At 45.7% G+C, this 25,124-nt stretch overlaps 1 protein-coding gene across 4 annotated transcripts in view; it reads right to left on the reverse strand.

Annotated features, from left to right (window-relative positions):
* Positions 1-25,124, reverse strand: part of LOC127928727 (protein kinase C alpha type-like) — a 303,595-nt gene that overhangs the window by 14,884 nt on the left and 263,587 nt on the right. For all 4 annotated transcript variants that reach the window (XM_052516022.1, XM_052516023.1, XM_052516024.1 and 1 more), the window contains 5 exons: positions 16,624-16,770; positions 16,201-16,374; positions 7,436-7,527; positions 7,118-7,180; positions 2,196-2,334 (listed from right to left, as the gene is read on the reverse strand). In XM_052516022.1, the coding sequence (XP_052371982.1) occupies positions 2,196-2,334; positions 7,118-7,180; positions 7,436-7,527; positions 16,201-16,374; positions 16,624-16,770 (615 nt within the window). The remainder of the gene's footprint in view (positions 1-2,195; positions 2,335-7,117; positions 7,181-7,435; positions 7,528-16,200; positions 16,375-16,623; positions 16,771-25,124) is intronic.

Consider the following 25,124-nt stretch of genomic DNA (forward strand, 5'->3'; position numbering starts at 1 on the left):
AGAGAAAGGTGAAAGAGCCACATTACATTAATAATATACTGCTGGAAGCCCAACCCAAACACACCCACTATTCCATTGTGGGACCAGCATGTGGGAACCACTGCAACCCATGTGATTTTCATATTTACCCAGGTTTGCTCTGCCTGCAATTTCAGTCAAGGACAGTTACTCTGCTCTGAGCTACTTTAACAGCAGTAGCAGCACATAGGATTGTTCTCTTCTAAACTTCCACCACACCACCCACCATTATTACAGTGGGCTATGTATATCTGCCATAACAAAGGACTATTTTCCTACCATCCAATTTACCAGTCCACATGTCCACCCACACACATTGTACAGAAACACACAGAAGCTCTTGCGCCCGCACACACACACACACTCACTTGGATGCATAAACAAGCATGCACACACACACACACCGTTCACCCCCTCAAGCAGACAAGACAGGAAGTAACTCTACTGCCTGTCACCCCCTCAATCAGACAAGACAGGAAGCAGCTCTACTGCCTGTCACCCCCTCAATCAGACAAGACAGGAAGCAGCTCTACCGCCAAACACAGGGACATGTATGAGCATGTGCTGTATGGGCATCCATTCCTCGTTACAGTAACGAGAAGTGACAGGTCTATAATGTCGCTCCAGGTCCCTCTCCGAGCCTCAGGCACAGAATGAAATAGAACACTATTTATATTATATTGTATCTTTATGGCCGGAGTAACCACATGGTCATATTATACCCGTGTGAGAGGACAGACTACTGAGAGACTTGAGGCTTGAACTTACACTGAGACAACATGACCATTATATTCTTCTCTGTTGCCTTTAGATAGAGATTTCAATATAGAAAACAGGTAAATAAAAGGTGTCTGAAAAGTGCTCAGATTCAAAGTCCATTCATTGAATAGACACCTCAACCTCAGGTCCACCCACCATGGAAACCCAGAGATAGAAACAGGGCTATCCCCACCTCCTACCTTTGGGTTGCTACAGTCCCTCATGAGTCACTACAGATAGTGAGGCAGGAGCGGATCAGACACACACACACACACACACACACACACACACACACACACACACACACACACACACACACACACACACACACACACACACACACACACACACACACACACACACACACACACACACACACACACACACACACACACACACACACACGCACACACAGGATCTACTGGTGGACATCTCCATTAAAGAGATTACCCAGTACTTTTGTATACTTTTTAGCCAGTAGTTCTGAAAGTAGAACTCAGGAGCCAAAAGTGGTCCCCAGAAATGGTGTACTATGTCACATATGTGACCGACCGCCTCGATTCGGTCCTTTAGCTCTGCTCTTCTTTGTCTAGGATTCACATGTGAGGCCATGTAGTAAACATACACTATATCAAATCAAATTCATGTTTATTTGTCACATGCACAGGATACAGAAGGTGTAAACGGTACAGTGAAGTGGTACAGCCTCTCTGGAATGTCTCCGTTCATGACCCCTTATCTCTGGTCCTCGGCATCCTCACCCATACCCCTTCATTTCTTCCCTCCTGTCCCCCTCAGTCTCCCCCTCAGTCTCCCCCTCAGTCTCTCCCCCTCAGTCTCTCCCACTCAGTCTCTCCCCTCAGTCTATCCCCCTCAGTCTATCCCCCTCAGTCTCTCCCACTCAGTCTATCCCCCTCAGTCTATCCACCTCAGTCTATCCCCCTCAGTCTATCCCCCTCAGTCTATCCCCTCAGTCTCTCCCACTCAGTCTCTCTCCCTCAGTCTCTCTCCCACTCAGTCTCTACTTTCAGTCTCTCCCACTCAGTCTCTCCCTTCAGTCTCCCCATCAATCTCTCCACATCAGTCTCCCCATCAATCTCTCCCCTCAGTCTCTCCCCCTCAGTCTCTCCCACTCAGTCTCTCCCCCTCAGTCTATCCCCTCAGTCTATCCCCCTCAGTCTATCCCCCTCAGTCTCTCCCACTCAGTCTATCCCCCTCAGTCTCTCCCACTCAGTCTCTCTCCCTCAGTCTCTCTCCTAAGTCTCTTCCACTCAGTCTCTACTTTCAGTCTCTCCCACTCAGTCTCTCCCTTCAGTCTCCTCCATCAATCTCTCCCCATCAGTCTCCCCCATCAATCTCTCCCCATCAGTCTCTCCCCTCAATCTTTCGCCCCCAGTCCCCCCCCCCGTGGTCCTCACCTCTGGGGCGATATAGTCGGGGGTACCACAGAAGGTGCGTGTGACCATGCCTTCATACATGTTCTCCTTACACATGCCAAAGTCAGCTATCTTAATGTGGCCCTCATTGTCCAGCATCACGTTGTCCAATTTGAGGTCCCTGTGATAGAGGGATCAAAGAAAGGAGGAGAGATAAAGAGCAAGAGAGACATAAACAGAGAGAAAGAAAGAGAGTTGGAGAGACAGTGAAAGAGATATTATTATTTATTTTTTATTTTACTAGGCAAGTCAGTTAAGAACAAATTCTTATTTACAATGACGGCCTAAGAACAGTGGGTTAACTGCCAGTTCAGGGGCAGAACGACAGATTTGTACCATGTCAGCTCGGTTACTAGTCCAACGCTCTAACCACTAGGCTACCCTGCCGCCCCGGGGTAGCCTAGTGTTTAGAGATTAGTGTTGAGGTGTGGAAGGAAGGTGTTTGAGTAAGCTGTCATTTGATTACGGAGCTGGCGTGTTGTTGACTGAATTATTACTGTTTGTTCTTTCTGAAGGAGGCAGAAGATCAGAGGGAGGCTGAAAACATTTGAAAAACATAAATATTTTGCCTTAAATTATCCTGTTTTTCTGTCCCTCAACATGCATTCAACACACTAAAACACTACAATAGACAATCATTCTTTGCCCTCTAATCAGCTGTGGTCCTACAGCAGCCCGCCTCTTTTCACCATTCCTTCGCTTCTACCTTCGTTTCCAGTTTACATAGAGTCAAATAAAGTTAGTTCAGGGCTGTCGTGGAGGAATATATGCGGCTGTGATTATAATCTAAGAGAATTCTCTTGGTAGATAATGTGGATGACATTTGGTTGTGAGGAATTCTAATTCAGGTGAACAGAAGGACTTGAGTTCCTGTATGTTGTTATGATCACACCACATCTCGTTAATCATAAGGCATACCCCCCCACCCTGCAAACAAGCTAAGCGTCAGTATAGAGACAAAGTAGAGGCGCAATTCAACGGTTCAGACAAAAGAGGTATGTGGCAGGGTCTACAGTCAATCACAGATTATAAAAAGAAAACCAGCCCCATCGCGGACCAGGATGTCTTGCTCCTAGACAGACTAAACAACTTCTTTGCTCGCTTTGAGGACAATACAGTGCCACTGACAAGGCCCGCTACCAAAACCTGTGGACTCTCCTTCACTGCAGCTGACGTGAGTAAAACATTTAAATGTGTTAACCCTCGCAAGGCTGCAGGCCCAGACGGCATCCCCAGCCACGTCTTCAGAGCATGCGCAGACCAGCTGGCTGGTGTGTTTACGGACATATTCAATCAATCCCTATCCCAGTCTGCTGTTCCCACATGCTTCAAGAGGGCCACCATTGTTCCTGTTCTCAAGAAAGCTACGGTAACTGAGCTAAACGACTACCGCCCGTAGCACTCACTTCCGTCATCATGAAGTGGGCAAACTACCTGCCCTCCAGGACACCTACACCACCCGATGTTACAGGAAGGCCATAAAGATCATCAAGGACATCAACCACCCGAGCCACTGCCTGTTCACCCCGCTATCATCCAGAAGGCGAGGTCAGTACAGGTGCATCAAAGCTGGGACCGAGAGACTGAAAAACAGCTTCTATCTCAAGGGCATCAGACTGTTAAACAGCCACCACTAACATTGAGTGGCTGCTGCCAACACACTGACACTGACTCAACTCCAGCCACTTTAATAATGGGAATTGATGGGAAATGATGTAAATATATCACTAGCCACTTTAAACAATGCTACCTTATATAATGTTACATACCCTACATTATTAATCTCATATGCATACGTATATACTGTACTCTATATCATCGACTGCATCCTTATGTAATACATGTATCACTAGCCACTTTAACTATGCCACTTTGTTTACATACTCATCTCATATGTATATACTGTACTCGATACCATCTACTGTATCTTGCCTATGCTGCTCTGTACCATCACTCATTCATATATCTTTATGTACATATTCTTTATCCCCTTACACTGTGTATAAGACAGTAGTTTTGGAATTGTTAGTTAGATTACTTGTTGGTTATTACTACATTGTCGGAACTAGAAGCACAAGCATTTCGCTACACTCGCATTAACATCTGCTAACCATGTGTATGTGACAAATACAATTAGATTTGATTTGATCTGATTTGAGACTAGTCAAGGACCATATCACCTCCACCCTACCTGACACCCTAGACCCACTCCAATTTGCTTACCGCCCCAATAGGTCCACAGACGACGCAATCGTAACCACACTGCACACTGCCCTAACCCATCTGGACAAGAGGAATACCTATGTGAGAATGCTGTTCATCGACTACAGCTCAGCATTTAACACCATAGTACCCTCCAAACTCATCATCAAGCTCGATACCCTGGGTCTCAACCCCGCCCTGTGCAACTGGGTACTGGACTTCCTGACGGGCCACCCCCAGGTGGTGAGGGTAGTTAACAACCCGCTGATCCGCGGGGTGGAGATGTATATACTGTACTCTATACCATCTACTCCATCTTGCCTATGCCGTTCTGTACCATCACTCATTCATGTATTTTTATGTAAATATTCTTCATCCCTTTACACCTGTGTGTATAAGATAGTTGTTGTGGAATTGTTAGGTTAGATTACTCGTTGGTTATTACTGCATTGTCGGAACTAGAAGCACAAGCATTTCGCTACAGTCGCATTAACATCTGCTAATCAGTATGTGACAAATCAAATTTGATTTGATTTGATAGAGATAAAACATGTCTTTCTCTTTCTCTCTCTCTTTGAACCTTTCATTCCATATCTCTACCTCTATATTCTCCCCCTTTACATCTGTCTTTCCTTTCTTCATAACTAATTCTCTCTTACTATTGCTTTTGTCTCCATTCTCTAACTCTTTCCCTGTAGCCTACAGTATTCTCCATGTACAGTATCTAAGTACAGTTGAAGTCCGAAGTTTACATACACCTTAGCCCAAACATTTACATTTTCACACTCCTGACAATTAATCCTAGTAAAAATGTCCTGTTACAGGCCAGTTAGGATCACCACTTTATTTTAAGAATGTGAAATGTCAGAATAATAGTAGAGAGAATAATTTATTTGAGCTTTTATTTTTTTCATCACATTCCCAGTGGGTCAGATGTTTACATACACTCAATTAGTATTTGGTAGCATTGCCTTTAAATGGTTTAACTTGGGTCAAATGTTTCAGGTAGCCTTCCACAACCTTCCCACAATAAGTTGGGTGAATTCTGGCAGAGCTGGTGTAACTGAGTCAGGTTTGTAGGCCTTCTTGCTCACACATGCTTTCAGTTCTGCCCACAAATATTCTATAGAATTTGAGGTCATGGCTTTGTGATGGCCACTCCAATACCTTGCCTTTATGGTCCTTAAGCCATTTTACCACAACTTTGGAAGTTTGCTTGGGGTCATTGTCCAGTTGGAAGACCCATTTGCAACCAAGCTTTAACTTCCTGACTGATATCTTGTGATGTTGCTTCAATATGTCCACATACTTTTCCATCCTCATCCTCCGATGCCATCTATTTTGTGAAGTGCACCAGTCCCTCCTGCAGCAAAGCACCCCCACAACATGATGCTGTCACCCCTGTGCTTCACATATGGGATGGTGTTATTCGGCTTGCAATCCTCCCCCTTTTCCCTCCAAACATTATGATGGTCATTATGGCCAAACAGTTCTGTTTGTTTCATCAGACCAGAGGATATTTCTCCAAAAAGTACGATCTTTGCCCCCATGTGCAGTTGCAAACCGTAGTCTGGCTTTTTTTATGGTGGTTTTGGAGCAGTGGCTTCTTCCTTGCTGAGTTACCTTTCAGGTTATGTTGATATGGGACTCGTTTTACTGTGGATATAGATACTTTTGTACCTGTTTGCTCCAGCATCTTCACAAGGTCCTTTGCTGTTGTTCTGGGATTGATTTGCACTTTTCGACCCAGGTAAGTTGGTTCTCTAGCAGACAGAACACGTCTCCTTCCTGAGCGGTGTGACGGCTGCGTGGTCCCATACTATTGTTTGTACAGATGAACGTGGTACCTTCAGGCATTTGGAAATTGCTCCCAAGGATGAACCAGACTTGTGGAGGTCTCCAATTTTTTTCTGAGGTCTTGGCTGATTTCTTTTGATTTCCCCACGATGTCAAGCAAAGAGGCACTGAGTTTGAAGGTAGGCTTTGAAATACATCCACAGCAACACCTCCAATTGACTCAAACGATGTCAATTAGCCTATCATAAGCTTCTAAAGCCATGACATCATTTTCTGTAATTTTCCAAGCTGTTTAAAGGCACAGTCAACTTTGTATATGTAGACTTCTGACCCACTGGAATTGTGATACAGTGAATTATAAGTTAAATAATCTGTCTGTAAACAATTGTTGGAAAAATTACTTGTGTCATACACAAAGTAGATGTCCTAACTGACTTGCCAAAACTATAGTTTGTTAACAAGACATTTGTGGAGTGGTTGGAGTTGTAATGACTCCAACCTAAGTGTATGTAAACTTCCAACTTCAACTGTACATCTCTTAGCCTTGGCTCTTCCTTTCTCTCTTTCTTTATCTTCCCTGTACTTCTCCTTCCTTTATCTCAATACCTCCACAATGAGTCTCTCAGTCTGTATTTATAGAACCTTCTAAGCTAACTTTTTCAGCATGCAGATATAATTAAGATACAGCTATTATAAACAAGCCAGGCAAAGTTGCAGCTCAATACTCAGCTTTCACAAACAGCAGTTACTCCCTGTGTCACCACCGTTTCTCAAGAACACTGTAGTTGTCCCTGATGTGTTTTGTATTTCAGTGTGGGACTAATTCTACACTACACCGGATAAGGAAATCCCCCAAACCAGTGTAGAGATGAATATGGTTCCTCCAGGGAGACTTTCACACCCACCTGTATACAACACCCTTTCTGTGCAGGAAGAACAGGCCCACAGCGATCTCTGCAGCATAGAACCTACAATGACAACAACATGATCACTTAGAAACATGGAAAAGCATGTAGATATCTGAAAAGTGTGATGATTTTTCAAAACAGTAGATGTTACAGAAAGGTATAATACCAGGTTGATAATACAGTACATCCATTTACAGAGAGCTGACTTTGAGGATATAGATGCTTTGCACTATTGACTTTAAACCTGTCTTATAGGTGAGCTAGGTCTATATGTATGGCTGGGGCTATAGCCAGTGACAACAGACTGTGACTTACACTGCCTGTGGCTCCTTGAACTTGCCCACACGCTGAATGTGGTACATGAGGTCCCCTCCATTAATATACTCCATCACAAAGTACAGACGATCCTAGGAGAGATGACAGAGATGGAGAGAGATAGAGATGACAGATGGAGCGAGGGAGAGGGAGAGAGAGAGAGAGAGTCATCAACATCAAACAAACCTTCACAAAAGCTGAAAGGCAGGATGTAGTGTTTATAGAACACCTCTGTAGTGACTGACCCACAGCCTCCTATTAATACTACAGCCTCCTATTACCTGTACTACCTGTACTACCTGACCCACAGCCTCCTATTAATACCTGTACTACCTGACCCACAGCCTCCTATTAATACCTGTACTACCTGACCCACAGCCTCCAATACCTGTACTACCTGACCACAGCCTCCTACCTGTACTACCTGACCCACAGCCTCCTATTAATACCTGTACTACCTGACCCACAGCCTCCTATTAATACCTGTACTACCTGACCTACAGCCTCCTATTAATACCTGTACTACCTGACCACAGCCTCCTATTAATACCTGTACTACCTGACCCACAGCCTCCTATTAATACCTGTACTACCTGACCACAGCCTCCTATTAATACCTGTACTACCTACCTGCCTCCTATTAATACCTGTACTACCTGACCTACAGCCTCCTATTAATACCTGTACTACCTGACCCACAGCCTCCTATTAATACCTGTACTACCTGACCCACAGCCTCCTATTAATACCTGTACTACCTGACCCACAGCCTCCTATTAATACCTGTACTACCTGACCCACAGCCTCCTATTAATACCTGTACTACCTGACCCACAGCCTCCTATTATTAATACCTGTACTACCTGACCTACAGCCTCCTATTAATACCTGTACTACCTGACCCACAGCCTCCTATTAATACCTGTACTACCTGACCTACAGCCTCCTATTAATACCTGTACTACCTGACCAACAGCCTCCTATTAATACCTGTACTACCTGACCAACAGCCTCCTATTAATACCTGTACTACCTGACCCACAGCCTCCTATTAATACCTGTACTACCTGACCCACAGCCTCCTATTAATACCTGACCTACAGCCTCCTATTAATACCTGTACTACCTACAGCCTCCTATTAATACCTGTACTACCTGACCTACAGCCTCCTATTAATACCTGTACTACCTGACCCACAGCCTCCTATTAATACCTGTACTACCTGACCCACAGCCTCCTATTAATACCTGTACTACCTGACCCACAGCCTCCTATTAATACCTGTACTACCTGACCCACAGCCTCCTATTAATACCTGTACTACCTGACCTACAGCCTCCTATTAATACCTGTACTACCTGACCCACAGCCTCCTATTAATACCTGTACTACCTGACCCACAGCCTCCTATTAATACCTGTACTACCTGACCCACAGCCTCCAATTACTACCTGTACTACCTGACCTACAGCCTCCTATTAATACCTGTACTACCTGACCAACAGCCTCCTATTAATACCTGTACTACCTGACCCACAGCCTCCTATTAATACCTGTACTACCTGACCCACAGCCTCTATTAATACCTGTACTACCTGACCCACAGCCTCCTATTAATACCTGTACTACCTGACCTACAGCCTCCTATTAATACCTGTACTACCTGACCACAGCCTCCTATTAATACCTGACCTACAGCCTCCTACCACAGCCTCCTATTAATACCTGTACTACCTGACCCCTACAGCCTCCTATTAATACCTGTACTACTACCTGCCTCCTATTAATACCTGTACTACCTGACCTACAGCCTCCTATTAATACCTGTACTACCTGACCCACAGCCTCCTATTAATACCTGTACTACCTGACCTACAGCCTCCTATTAATACCTGTACTACCTGACCTACAGCCTCCTATTAATACCTGTACTACCTGACCCACAGCCTCCTATTAATACCTGTACTACCTGACCTACAGCCCTATTAATACCTGTACTACCTGACCTACAGCCTCCTATTAATACCTGTACTACCTGACCCACAGCCTCCTATTAATACCTGTACTACCTGACCTACAGCCTCCTATTAATACCTGTACTACCTGACCCACAGCCTCCTATTAATACCTGTACTACCTGACCCACAGCCTCCTATTAATACCTGTACTACCTGACCTACAGCCTCCTATTAATACCTGTACTACCTGACCTACAGCCTCCTATTAATACCTGTACTACCTGACCCACAGCCTCCTATTAATACCTGTACTACCTGACCTACAGCCTCCTATTAATACCTGTACTACCTGACCCACAGCCTCCTATTAATACCTGTACTACCTGACCTACAGCCTCCTATTAATACCTGTACTACCTGACCTACAGCCTCCTATTAATACCTGTACTACCTGACCTACAGCCTCCTATTAATACCTACCTACTACCTGACCCACAGCCTCCTATTAATACCTGTACTACCTGACCTACAGCCTCCTATTAATAATACCTGACCTACACTATTAATACCTGTACTACCTACAGCCTCCTATTAATACCTGTACTACCTGACCTACAGCCTCCTATTAATACCTGTACTACCTGACCTACAGCCTCCTATTAATACCTGTACTACCTGACCTACAGCCTCCTATTAATACCTGTACTACCTGACCTACAGCCTCCTATTAATACCTGTACTACCTGACCTACAGCCTCCTATTAATACCTGTACTACCTGACCTACAGCCTCCTATTAATACCTGTACTACCTGACCTACAGCCTCCTATTAATACCTGTACTACCTGACCTACAGCCTCCTATTAATACCTGTACTACCTGACCTACAGCCTACCTGACCTACAGCCTCCTATTAATACCTGTACTACCTGACCTACAGCCTCCTATTAATACCTGTACTACCTGACCTACAGCCTCCTATTAATACCTGTACTACCTGACCTACAGCCTCCTATTAATACCTGTACTACCTGACCTACAGCCTCCTATTAATACCTGTACTACCTGACCTACAGCCTCCTATTAATACCCTACCTGTACTATTAATACCTGACCTACAGCCTCCTATTAATACCTGTACTACCTGACCTACAGCCTCCTATTAATACCTGTACCTACAGCCTCCTATTAATACCTGTACTACCTACAGCCTCCTATTAATACCTGTACTACCTGACCTACAGCCTCCTATTAATACCTGTACTACCTGACCTACAGCCTCCTATTAATACCTGTACTACCTGACCTACAGCCTCCTATTAATACCTGTACTACCTACAGACCTACAGCCTCCTATTAATACCTGTACTACCTGACCCACAGCCTCCTATTAATACCCTACCTACTATTAATACCTGACCTGACCCACAGCCTCCTATTAATACCTGTACTACCTGACCACAGCCTCCTATTAATACCTGTACTACCTGACCTACAGCCTCCTATTAATACCTGTACTACCTGACCTACAGCCTCCTATTAATACCTTAATACCTACAGTACTACCTGACCTACAGCCTCCTATTAATACCTGTACTACCTGCCTCCTATTAATACCTGTACTACACCTGACCTACAGCCTCCTATTAATACCTGTACTACCTGACCTACAGCCTCCTATTAATACCTCCTATTAATACTACCTGACCTACAGCCTCCTACCTGACCTAGCCTCCTATTAATACCTACCTACAGCCTCCTATTAATACCTGTACTACCTGACCTACAGCCTCCTATTAATACCTGTACTACCTGACCTACAGCCTCCTATTAATACCTGTACTACCTGACCCACAGCCTCCTATTAATACCTGTACTACCTGACCTACAGCCTCCTATTAATACCTGTACTACCTGACCTACAGCCTCCTATTAATACCTGTACTACCTGACCTACAGCCTCCTATTAATACCTGTACTACCTGACCTACAGCCTCCTATTAATACCTGTACTACCTGACCACAGCCTCCTATTAATACCTGACCTACAGCCTCCTATTAATACCTGTACTACCTGACCTACAGCCTCCTATTAATACCTGTACTACCTGACCTACAGCCTCCTATTAATACCTGTAGCCTATTAATACCTGTACTACCTGACCTACAGCCTCCTATTAATACCTGTACCTGACCAACAGCCTGTACTATTAATACCTGTACTACCTGACCTACAGCCTCCTATTATACCTGTAATACCCACAGTACTACCTGACCTACAGCCTCCTATTAATACCTGTACTACCTGACCTACAGCCTCCTATTAATACCTGTACTACCTGACCTACAGCCTCCTATTAATACCTGTACTACCTGACCTACAGCCTCCTATTAATACCTGTACTACCTGACCTACAGCCTCCTATTAATACCTACTACCTGACCTACAGCCTCCTATTAATACCTGTACTACCTGACCTACAGCCTCCTACCTGACCTAATACCTGTACTACCTGACCTACAGCCTCCTATTAATACCTGTACTACCTGACCTACAGCCTCCTATTAATACCTGTACTACCTGACCTACAGCCTCCTATTAAGCCTCCTATTAATACCTGTACTACCTGACCTACAGCCTCCTATTAATACCTGTACTACCTGACCTACAGCCTCCTATTAATACCTGTACTACCTGACCTACAGCCTCCTATTAATACCTGTACTACCTGACCTACAGCCTCCTATAATACCTGTATACCTGACCCACAGCCTCCTATTAATACCTGTACTACCTGACCCACAGCCTCCTATTAATACCTGTACTACCTGACCTGACCCACAGCCTCCTATTAATACCTGTACTACCTGACCTACAGCCTCCTATTAATACCTGACCCACAGCCTCCTATTAATACCTGACCACAGCCTCCTATTAATACCTGTACTACCTGACCTACAGCCTCCTATTAATACCTGTACTACCTGACCCACAGCCTCCTATTAATACCTGTACTACCTGACCCACAGCCTCCAGACTCCTATTAATACCTGTACTACCTGACCACAGCCTCCTATTAATAGTACTACCTGACCCACAGCCTCCTATTAATACCTGTACTACCTGACCTACAGCCTCCTAATACTACCTGACCTACAGCCTCCTATTAATACCTGTACTACCTGACCTACAGCCTCCTATTAATACCTGTACTACCTGACCTACAGCCTCCTATTAATACCTGTACTACCTGACCTACAGCCTCCTATTAACCTGACCTACAGCTACAGCTCTCTCCTATTAATACCTGTACTACCTGAACCACAGCCTCCTATTAATACCTGTACTACCTGACCCACAGCCTCCTATTAATACCTGTACTACCTGACCTACAGCCTCCTATTAATACCTGTACTACCTGACCCACAGCCTCCTATTAATACCTGTACTACCTGACCTACAGCCTCCTATTAATACCTGTACTACCTGACCTACAGCCTCCTATTAATACCTGTACTACCTGACCCACAGCCTCCTATTAATACCTGTACTACCTGACCTACAGCCTCCTATTAATACCTGTACTACCTGACCTACAGCCTCCTATTAATACCTGTACTACCTGACCTACAGCCTCCTATTAATACCTGTACTACCTGACCCACAGACCAGCCTCCTATTAATACCTGTACAGCCTCCTATTAATACCTGTACTACCTGACCCACAGCCTCCTATTAATACCTGTACTACCTGACCTACAGCCTCCTATTAATACCTGTACTACCTGACCTACAGCCTCCTATTAATACCTGTACTACCTGACCCACAGCCTCCTATTAATACCTGTACTACCTGACCTACAGCCTCCTATTAATACCTGTACTACCTGACCTACAGCCTCCTATTAATACCTGTACTACCTGACCTACAGCCTCCTATTAATACCTGTACTACCTGACCTACAGCCTCCTATTAATACCTGTACTACCTGACCTACAGCCTCCTATTAATACCTGTACTACCTGACCTACAGCCTCCTATTAATACCTGTACTACCTGACCTACAGCCTCCTATTAATACCTGTACTACCTGACCTACAGCCTCCTATTAATACCTGTACTACCTGACCCACAGCCTCCTATTAATACCTGTACTACCTGACCTACAGCCTCCTATTAATACCTGTACTACCTGACCTGACCTACAGCCTCCTATTAATACCTGTACTACCTGACCCTACAGCCTCCTATTAATACCTGTACTACCTGACCTACAGCCTCCTATTAATACCTGTACTACCTGACCCACAGCCTCCTATTAATACCTGTACTACCTGACCTACAGCCTCCTATTAATACCTGTACTACCTGACCCACAGCCTCCTATTAATACCTGTACTACCTGACCCACAGCCTCCTATTAATACCTGTACTACCTGACCTACACCTGACCTACAGCCTCCTATTAATAACTACCTACCTGCCTCCTATTAACTACCTGACCTACAGCCTCCTATTAATACCTGTACTACCTGACCTACAGCCTCCTATTAATACCTGTACTACCTGACCTACAGCCTCCTATTAATACCTGTACTACCTACAGCCTCCTATTAATACCTGTACTACCTGACCTACAGCCTCCTATTAATACCTGTACTACCTGACCCACAGCCTCCTATTAATACCTGTACTACCTGACCCACAGCCTCCTATTAATACCTGTACCTACCTGACCCACAGCCTCCTATTAATACCTGTACAGCCTCCTATTACCTGACCTACAGCCTCCTATTAATACCTGTACTACCTGACCTACAGCCTCCTATTAATACCTGTACTACCTGACCTACAGCCTCCTATTAATACCTGTACTACCTGACCTACAGCCTCCTATTAATACCTGTACTACCTGACCCACAGCCTCCTATTAATACCTGTACTACCTGACCTACACAGCCTCCTATTAATACCTGTACTACCTGACCTACAGCCTCCTATTAATACCTGTACTACCTGACCCACAGCCTCCTATTAATACCTGTACTACCTGACCTACAGCCTCCTATTAATACCTGTACTACCTGACCTACAGCCTCCTATTAATACCTGTACTACCTACCAGCCTCCTATTGTACTACCTGACCTACTACCTGACCTACAGCCTCCTATTAATACCTGTACTACCTGACCTACAGCCTCCTATTAATACCTGTACTACCTGACCTACAGCCTCCTATTAATACCTGTACTACCTGACCTACAGCCTCCTATTAATACCTGTACTACCTGACCTACAGCCTCCTATTAATACCTGTACTACCTGACCTACAGCCTCCTATTAATACCTGTACTACCTGACCTACAGCCTCCTATTAATACCTGTACTACCTGACCTACAGCCTCCTATTAATACCTGTACTACCTGACCTACAGCCTCCTATTAATACCTGTACTACCTGACCTACAGCCTCCTATTAATACCTGTACTACCTGACCCACAGCCTCCTATTAATACCTGTACTACCTGACCCACAGCCTCCTATTAATACCTGTACTACCTGACCTACAGCCTCCTATTAATACCTGTACTACCTGACCTACAGCCTCCTATTAATACCTGTACTACCTGACCTACAGCCTCCTATTAATACCTGTACTACCTGACCCACAGAAATAGAAAGCTGACAGACGTCAACGGAGGAAACAAAACACAATAGGTTTGTACCCTCATCAGTACCCTGCTGATGTACACAACATAGAAGACAAACAGTCCCATAATCCATCCCTGAAGTGTATGAAAGCCCAGCAGGTGTCAGGTGTAACCTTCAGACCTGAGTGTTTTATTGTTTTATGAAAGGCCTTATAAGTCCTCTGTCAGTCAGACAGAGAGGCTGGAGCAGGACTCTCCACAGGACTGATTGAATACAAAGGCCTCTCTTCTCTCTCTGCTCCCTCTGCTCTGTAGATCTATATGATGGGGCTGTTTGGAGAGGTTCAACTCACTCAACTCACTGTGTTGGAGCAGTGTGTGCCGTGTACACGCACGAAGACAATGACACAAAAGAAACATACACACATTAAATACACACATTTGTTTTACTATCCTTGTGGGGACCAAACGATTGACTTCCATTCAAAATCCTATTTTCCCTAAACCTTAACCTAACCCGAACCATAACCCTAATCCAAAACCCCAACCTTAACCCCGTACCCTTAACCTAACCTTAACCCGAATTCTAACCCTAAGCCTAAAATAGTAATGTTCCTTGTGGGGGCAGGCAAAATGTCTTCACTTGGCAGAACTGTCTTTGTTTTCTTATCCTTGTGAGGACTTCACACACAAGTCCGTGCTCTATTTTTTAAATTTTTTATTTTACCTTTATTTAACCAGGCAAGTCAGTTAAGAACACATTCTTATTTTCAATGATGGCCTGGGAACAGTGGGTTAACTGCCTGTTCAGGGGCAGAACGACCGATTTGTACCTTGTCAGCTTGGGGGTTTAAACTCACAACCTTCCGGTTACTAGTCCAACGCTCTAACCACTAGGCTACGCTGCCGCCCCCAGGAGTGTGTGGAGATGCTTCGTCAAGGGCTCTGTCTGTTTCTTCTCAGTGAGATGTTCATGAAAGAGTGATGAGAACACACTGAGGAGGCCTCCTCTATTATTCAGCTTCAGGATGACCCCTGAACCCCTTAGTCCCACTGGGAATCCCCTGTGTGTGTGTGTGTGTGTGTGTGTGTGTGCGTGTGTAAGTCCATGTATGTATGCCCATGTGTGCATGTGTGTGTACAGTACCTACCACAGTCTGAAAGCAGGAGTGGAGTGCAGTGAGGAACGGTGGTTTGTCTCTCTGGGCCAGGACTCTCTTCTCCACCATGGTACACTCCACATCATCATCCTGGATCACCACGTCCTTCTTCAGGATCTTGACGGCGTACAGCTCCTCTGTGGACTTCATCTCTGCCAGCATCACCTACACAGGGACACCTGGGGTTAAAGGTGCTTTCTCTCCACGGGATTTACGCCACTAGCCCTAACCCTAACCTTAAAGGGACATTACATTCCAAAAATATAAGTTTGACAGATGTTTTCACACCTCAAAAGTAGTCTACCGAATATGTCAAAAATGATCCCTGCCATTGGTTCTGCTGGTCCAGCTTGATGCCTCAACCTCTAATGAATTCAACTACTCACATGTTACATTCCCAGCCCCTTCTCTTACCTTGCCAAAGCTGCCCTTCCCCAGCAGAGCCAGAAAGTTGAAGTCACTGAGTCGGACACGGTCCATTCCGGGCATGGTGCGGTCCGAGCTGAATCTTCTGTGGTCCGCTGGCGTGATCACTTTCTTCCCATGGCCCAACTTGGCTTTCTACGTCGAAAAACACAACACACATACGCAGATACGCACACACACACACACACACACACACACACACACACACACACACACACACACACACACACACACACACACACACACACACACACACACACACACACACACACACACACACACACATACGCAGATACGCACACACGCACACACACACACACACACACACACACACACACACACACACACACACACACACACACACACACACACACACACACACACACACACACAGATACACACACACACACACACACACACACACACACACACACACACACACACACACACACACACACACACACACACACACACACACACACACACACACACACACACACACACACACACACACAAACTTGTTACACCACATTTTATTAACCCCACATATTACAATTCATTCTACATGCTCCACAGACATGACTCAACATCCAACAAACAAAATAACAAAAATGTCATGAGGTGCTTGATGCAGCCTGCCAAGTAAATTATCTGTCCTTAAGGGAGAGAACGTGTCCCAAATGGCACCCATAGGCCTCTAGTCTAAAGTAGTGCACTATAAAGGGAACAGGGGGCTATTTGGGATGCATCCAGATTCTTTCTTTCACACAACCAACATGATGAAATCCTACTCTTCTGATTCTGACAGCATCAAATGCAACCCAGTGCTCAGCTGCCTTTCATCCAGTGTCTATTGGTGTGGAACAGAGTTGAGACCAAGCATTAAAGGGGCAATCTGCGATTGCTACATCCATTTTGGGACTTTTAAATTAATGATATATATCCATTGATTCGTCAAGAATATAACTTAGAAATGCCTCATGAGAGTAGTTCAACTGTTATCAGAACCCAAAATATAAGATTGTTTTACTAATTGTAAACAAACACTGTATAGATTCAAAATAGTTAAAACTATAATTTTGATCAGATGGATGGTCAGTTCTTGCATCCATAGCTCTGTCAATACATTTCCCTAACCCTATCCCTCAGGTGTTTACCCAAAAAAGCAGAGGGGTGTCCACTTTTGTTTTGTTTAAATAGCAGAATAGCAGATTGCCCGGTCCAAGTTAATTGTCTCCTGCCTATGAGACTGACAGAGAGTCAGTCAGAAAGTATAGTCTGGTGCTCTGGGACTTGTGGGAGTTCCATAACAGCTGTTCTAGAGTCAGGTAATATTCCTCAGAGTCACAAACACTATTCCCACTCATCTGTCTGCTTTATGGTAACTTTAACACTGGGATAGATGCCATGGTAATAGACTGCTACCATAATCTAGTGGGGCTATGCTTTGACGATAGGCTTACAGCTATTAAGATCTACATATTTTCAAGGCTTCAGAATGGACCCATGATGAAGCTACTTCATAGCTAGTAGGGAGATGGTAATAACAAGTTCCTATAGAGCTTCAGAACCAATTAATATCCCAAACAACACAAACTAATTCAGAAAATGAATGCAGAAGCACCAAGACAACATAAAGATTTGATAACCAAAAGTTGTAATAACAGAACAATTCAGAAGTTTTGATGTTTCATATCAACTGATTGGAGCATAAAAAAATATATTTGTTGCCCTTTGATTGACAGTTATCCAGAGTAGTATTTGGCATTATTGTGAGGCATGGGTGTGGGTCAGTAGGGGTGTCTCTGTGCCCCTTTGTGACAATGATTGGACTGCCATGTCCCCAACACAGAGGGCAATTAGAGCTCACCGGCCACCACTGCAGCTCCAACCTCTGTCTGTTTCTTTCAGATAACAAGAGAAAAAGGAAAATAACACCCAGCAGAGAGACAACTGTTGCCAGGCCAACTACCTGTCTATGATTGCATTTCAGAAAGAACTGAAGCCTTGGACCAGACTCACTATCACGGTCCTGATTCTATTATGATTCTGGTGATGAATGCACACCTGATGAAAAATACAAACACGATTTGACAAAATTAACTGCAATTTTTAAAGGACCAGTTGACTTTGTCTTTTCGATAACTAGGTCTTTTTAATTTGTTGAAATTTGTCTCTGGACACCAGGGAAAGACTCTTGACACTCTGATGAAGGCCAACCATTGCCGCTTGCTATAGACCACCTTCTGCCCCCAGCTGTGCCTTGGACACCATATGTGAACTGATTGCCCCCCAGAGCTCGTGCTGTTAGGTGACCTAAACTGGGACATGCTTAACAAACCCGGCCATCCTAGAATCTAAGCTTGATGTACCTCAATCTCACTCGAATTATCAATGAACCCACCAGGTACAACCCCAAATCCGTACACACAGGCACCCTCATAGATATCATCCTAACCAACCTGCCCTCCAAATACACCTCTGCTGTCTTCAAACAGGATCTCAGCGATCACTGCCTCATTGCTTGCGTCTGTAATGGGTCTGCGGTCAAATGACCACCCCTCATCACTGTCAAACACTCCCTTAAACATTTCAGCAAGCAGGCCTTTCTAATCGACCTGGCCCGGGTATCCTGGAAGGATATTGACCTCATTCCGTCAGTAGAAGATGCCTGGTTATTCTTTAAAAGTGCTTTCCTCACAATCTTAAATAAGCATGCCCCATTCAAAAATGTAGGACCAGGAACAGATATAGCCCGTTGTTCACTCCAGACCTGACTGCCCTTGACCAGCACAAAAACATTCTGTGGCGTACTGCATTAGCATCGAATAGCCCCCGCGATATGCAACTTTTCAGGGAGGTTAGGAACCAATATACACAGGCAGTTAGGAAAGCAATGGCTAGCTTTTTCAAACAGAAATTTGCATTCTGTAGCACAAACTCCAAAATGTTCTGGGACACTGTAAAGTTCATGGAGAATAAGAGCTCCTCCTCTCAGCTGCCCACTGCACTGAGGCTAGGAAACACTGTCACCACCGATAAATCCACGATAATTGAGAATTTCAATAAGCATTTTTCTACAGCTGGCCTTGCTTTCCACCTGGCCACCCCTACCCTGGTCAACATCTGGACCCCTCTAAATCAGCAAAACTAGACAATCTGGACCCTCCCTTCTAAAATTATTAGACAAAATTGTTACAACCCCTATTTCTAGCCTGTTCAACCTCTCTTTCTTATTGTCTGAGATCCCCAAAGATTGAAAAGCTGCTGCGGTCATCCCCCTCTTCTAGACCCAAACTGCTACAGATCTATATCTATCCTACCCTGCCTTCCAAGGTCTTCGAAAACCAAGTTAACAAAGAGATCACCGACCATTTCGAATCCCAACACACTCCGCTATGCAATCCGGTTTCAGAGCTGGTCATGGGTGCACCTCAGCCACGCTCAGGGTCATGAACGATATCATAAACTCCATCGATAAGAGACAATACTGTACAGCTGTATTCATCGACTTGGCTAAGGCTTTCAACTCTGTCAGTCAACAACATTCTTATTGGCAGACTCAACAGCCTTGGTTATTCAAATGACTGCCTCGCTTGGTTCACCAACTATTTACATTTACATTTAAGTCATTTAGCAGACGCTCTTATCCAGAGTGACTTACAAATTGGTGCATTCACCTTATGACATCCAGTGGAACAGCCACTTTACAATAGTGCATCTAAATCTTTTAAGGGGGGTGAGAAGGATTACTTTATCCTATCCTAGGTATTCCTTAAAGAGGTGGGGTTTCAGGTGTCTCCGGAAGGTGGTGATTGACTCCGCTGTCCTGGCGTCGTGAGGGAGTTTGTTCCACCATTGGGGAGCCAGAGCAGCGAACAGTTTTGACTGGGCTGAGCGGGAACTGTACTTCCTCAGTGGTAGGGAGGCGAGCAGGCCAGAGGTGGATGAACGCACTGCCCTTGTTTGGGTGTAGGGCCTGATCAGAGCCTGGAGGTACTGAGGTGCCGTTCCCCTCACAGCTCCGTAGGCAAGCACCATGGTCTTGTAGCGGATGCGAGCTTCAACTGGAAGCCAGTGGAGAGAGCGGAGGAGCGGGGTGACATGAGAGAACTTGGGAAGGTTGAACACCAGACGGGCTGCGGCGTTCTGGATGAGTTGTAGGGGTTTAATGGCACAGGCAGGGAGCCCAGCCAACAGCGAGTTGCAGTAATCCAGACGGGAGATGACAAGTGCCTGGATTAGGACCTGCGCCGCTTCCTGTGTGAGGCAGGGTCGTACTCTGCGGATGTTGTAGAGCATGAACCTACAGGGAACGGGCCACCGCCTTGATGTTAGTTGAGAACGACAGGGTGTTGTCCAGGATCACGCCAAGGTTCTTAGCGCTCTGGGAGGAGGACACAATGGAGTTGTCAACCGTGATGGCGAGATCATGGAACGGGCAGTCCTTCCCGGGAGGAAGAGCAGCTCCGTCTTGCCGAAGTTCAGCTTGAGGTGGTGATCCGTCATCCACACTGATATGTCTGCCAGACATGCAGAGATGCGATTCGCCACCTGGTCATCAGAAGGGGGAAAGGAGAAGATTAATTGTGTGTCGTCTGCATAGCAATGATAGGAGAGACCATGTGAGGTTATGACAGAGCCAAGTGACTTGGTGTATAGCGAGAATAGGAGAGGGCCTAGAACAGAGCCCTGGGGGACACCAGTGGTGAGAGCGCGTGGTGAGGAGACAGATTCTCGCCACGCCACCTGGTAGGAGCGACCTGTCAGGTAGGACGCAACCAAGCGTGGGCCGCGCCGGAGATGCCCAACTCGGAGAGGGTGGAGAGGAGGACTGATGGTTCACAGTATCGAAGGCAGCCGATAGGTCTAGAAGGATGAGAGCAGAGGAGAGAGAGTTAGCTTTAGCAGTGCGGAGCGCCTCCGTGATACAGAGAAGAGCAGTCTCAGTTGAATGACTAGTCTTGAAACCTGACTGATTTGGATCAAGAAGGTCATTCTGAGAGAGATAGCGGGAGAGCTGACCAAGGACGGCACGTTCAAGAGTTTTGGAGAGAAAAGAAAGAAGGGATACTGGTCTGTAGTTGTTGACATCGGAGGGATCGAGTGTAGGTTTTTTCAGAAGGGGTGCAACTCTCGCTCTCTTGAAGACGGAAGGGACGTAGCCAGCGGTCAGGGATGAGTTGATGAGCGAGGTGAGGTAAGGGAGAAGGTCTCCGGAAATGGTCTGGAGAAGAGAGGAGGGGATAGGGTCGAGCGGGCAGGTTGTTGGGCGGCCGGCCGTCACAAGACGCGAGATTTCATCTGGAGAGAGAGGGGAGAAAGAGGTCAGAGCACAGGGTAGGGCAGTGTGAGCAGAACCAGCGGTGTCGTTTGACTTAGCAAACGAGGATCGGATGTCGTCGACCTTCTTTTCAAAATGGTTGACGAAGTCATCTGCAGAGAGGGAGGAGGGGGGGGGGAGGAGGATTCAGGAGGGAGGAGAAGGTGGCAAAGAGCTTCCTAGGGTTAGAGGCAGATGCTTGGAATTTAGAGTGGTAGAAAGTGGCTTTAGCAGCAGAGACAGAGGAGGAAAATGTAGAGAGGAGGGAGTGAAAGGATGCCAGGTCCGCAGGGAGGCAAGTTTTCCTCCATTTCCGCTCGGCTGCCCGGAGCCCTGTTCTGTGAGCTCGCAATGAGTCGTCGAGCCACGGAGCGGGAGGGGAGGACCGAGCCGGCCTGGAAGATAGGGGACATAGAGAGTCAAAGGATGCAGAAAGGGAGGAGAGGAGGGTTGAGGAGGCAGAATCAGGAGATAGGTTGGAGAAGGTTTGAGCAGAGGGAAGAGATGATAGGATGGAAGAGGAGAGAGTAGCGGGGGAGAGAGAGCGAAGGTTGGGACGGCGCGATACCATCCGAGTAGGGGCAGTGTGGGAAGTGTTGGATGAGAGCAAGAGGGAAAAGGATACAAGGTAGTGGTCGGAGACTTGGAGGGGAGTTGCAATGAGGTTAGTGGAAGAACAGCATCTAGTAAAGATGAGGTCGAGCGTATTGCCTGCCTTGTGAGTAGGGGGGGAAGGTGAGAGGGTGAGGTCAAAAGAGGAGAGGAGTGGAAAGAAGGAGGCAGAGAGGAATGAGTCAAAGGTAGACGTGGGGAGGTTAAAGTCGCCCAGAACTGTGAGAGGTGAGCCGTCCTCAGGAAAGGAGCTTATCAAGGCATCAAGCTCATTGATGAACTCTCCGAGGGGACCTGGAGGGCGATAAATGATAAGGATGTTAAGCTTGAAAGGGCTGGTAACTGTGACAGCATGAAATTCAAAGGAGGCGATAGACAGATGGGTAAGGGGAGAAAGAGAGAATGACCACTTGGGAGAGATGAGGATCCCGGTGCCACCACCCCGCTGACCAGAAGCTCTCGGGGTGTGCGAGAACACGTGGGCGGACGAAGAGAGAGCAGTAGGAGTAGCAGTGTTATCTGTGGTGATCCATGTTTCCGTCAGTGCCAAGAATTCGAGGGACTGGAGGGAGGCATAGGCTGAGATGAACTCTGCCTTGTTGGCCGCAGATCGGCAGTTCCAGAGTTTCTCAGACAGTTCAGTGTGTCAAATCGGAGGGCCTGTTTTCTGCACCTCTGGCAGTCTCTATGGGGGTGCCACAGGGTTTAATTCTCGGGCCGACTCTTTTCTCTATATACATCAATGATGTCGCTCTTGCTGTTGGTGATTCTCTGATCCACCTCTACGCAGACGATACCATTCTGTATACTTCTGGCCCTTCTTTGGACACTGTGTTAACTAACTTCCAGACGAGCTTCAACGCCATGCAACACTCCTTCCGTGGCCTCCAACTGCTCTTAAATGCAAGTAAAACTAAATGCATGCTCTTCAACTGATCGCTACCAAGACCTGCGTGCCCGTCTAGCATCCCTACACTGGACGGTTCTGACTTAGAATATGTGGACATCTACAAATACCTAGGTGTCTGGTTAGACTGTAAACTCTCCTTCCAGACTCACATTAAGCATCTCCAATCCAAAATTAAGTCTAGAATCGGCTTACTATTTCGTAACAAAGCGTCCTTCACTCTTGCTGCCAAACATACCCTCGTAAAACTGACTATCCTATCGATCCTTGACTTTGGCGATGTAATTTACAAAATAGCCTCCAACACTCTACTCAGCATATTGGATGCAGTCTATCACAGTGCCATCTGTTTTGTCACCAAAGCCCCATATACTACCCACCACTGCGACCTGTATGCTCTCGTTGGCTGGCCCTCGCTTCATATTTGTCGCCACACCCACTGGCTCCAGGTCATCTATAAGTCTTTTCTAGGTAAAGCCCCGCCATATCACAGCTCACTGGTCACCATAGCAGCACCTACCCGTAGCACGCGCTCCAGCAGGTATATTTCACTGGTCACCCCCAAAGCCAATTCCTCCTTTGGCCACCTTTACTTCCAGTTCTCTGCTGCCAATGACTGGAACGAATTGCAAAAATCACTGAAGCCTCATATCTCCCTCACTAACTTTAAGCACCAGCTGTCAGAGCAGCTCACAGATCACTGCACCTGTACATAGCCCATCTGTAAATAGCCCATCCAACTACCTCATCCCCATACTGTTATTTTATTTTTTGCTCCTTCGCACCCCGGTATCTCTACTTGCACATTCATCTTCTGCACATCTATTATTCCAGTGTTTAATTACTAAATTGTAATTATTTTGCCACTATGGCCTATTTATTGCCTTACCTCCCTGATCTTACCTCATTTGCACACACTGTATATATACTTTTTTTCTATTGTGTTATTGACTGTATGTTTGTTTATTCCATCTGTAACTCTGTGTTTTTGTTTGTGTCGCACTGCATTGCTTTATCTTGGCCAGGTCGCAGTTGTAAATGAGAACTTGTTCTCAACTAGCCTACCTGTTTAAATAAAGGTGAAATATAAAATAAAATAACAATTGTTCAAAATCGTATAAGTCGCTGGGGATTTTGTAAGATGCACAGAGCATTCATTTTCAAGTGGCTCTTATGATGGTTGACAGCGTTCTAGACCCAGCTTCTGTAGCAGGATGCAGAGAGAGACTGGGAGGTCCCAGGGGAAGTGGGGAATAAAGGTGGGCTGACTGATGTATGATTGCTCAGAGACAGACGCTAAACCAGTCTATAGACAGGAGAGGCTAATGCAAGCAGAGCATCGGGACCGGCCCTTTAATGCACCAACACACCACCAACAACAAGCATGAACTTCAGAACGTCATCATGTTAGACCAACAGGGAGATTATAGGTAGGTGTGTTGACATTAACGTTGACTAAATGGGATGGTAGTGTTAGGTGGTGTTATTGGTTTCCAATCTAGTGGCTATTGGTATGAAAAAGAGCAGCTAGCTCTAATGGTCAACATCAGAATGGCAGTTAAACACAAGGTGCAATGCGTTCTTTTTTATGTATGCAAAGCATTAAAAAGGCACTTTTTAAGTAAGTACTCATTACAGTACTTACTA

The sequence above is a fragment of the Oncorhynchus keta genome, unplaced genomic scaffold, assembly GCF_023373465.1.
Source record: "Oncorhynchus keta strain PuntledgeMale-10-30-2019 unplaced genomic scaffold, Oket_V2 Un_scaffold_3567_pilon_pilon, whole genome shotgun sequence".
In the NCBI taxonomy this organism is placed as follows: Eukaryota; Metazoa; Chordata; class Actinopteri; order Salmoniformes; family Salmonidae; genus Oncorhynchus; species Oncorhynchus keta.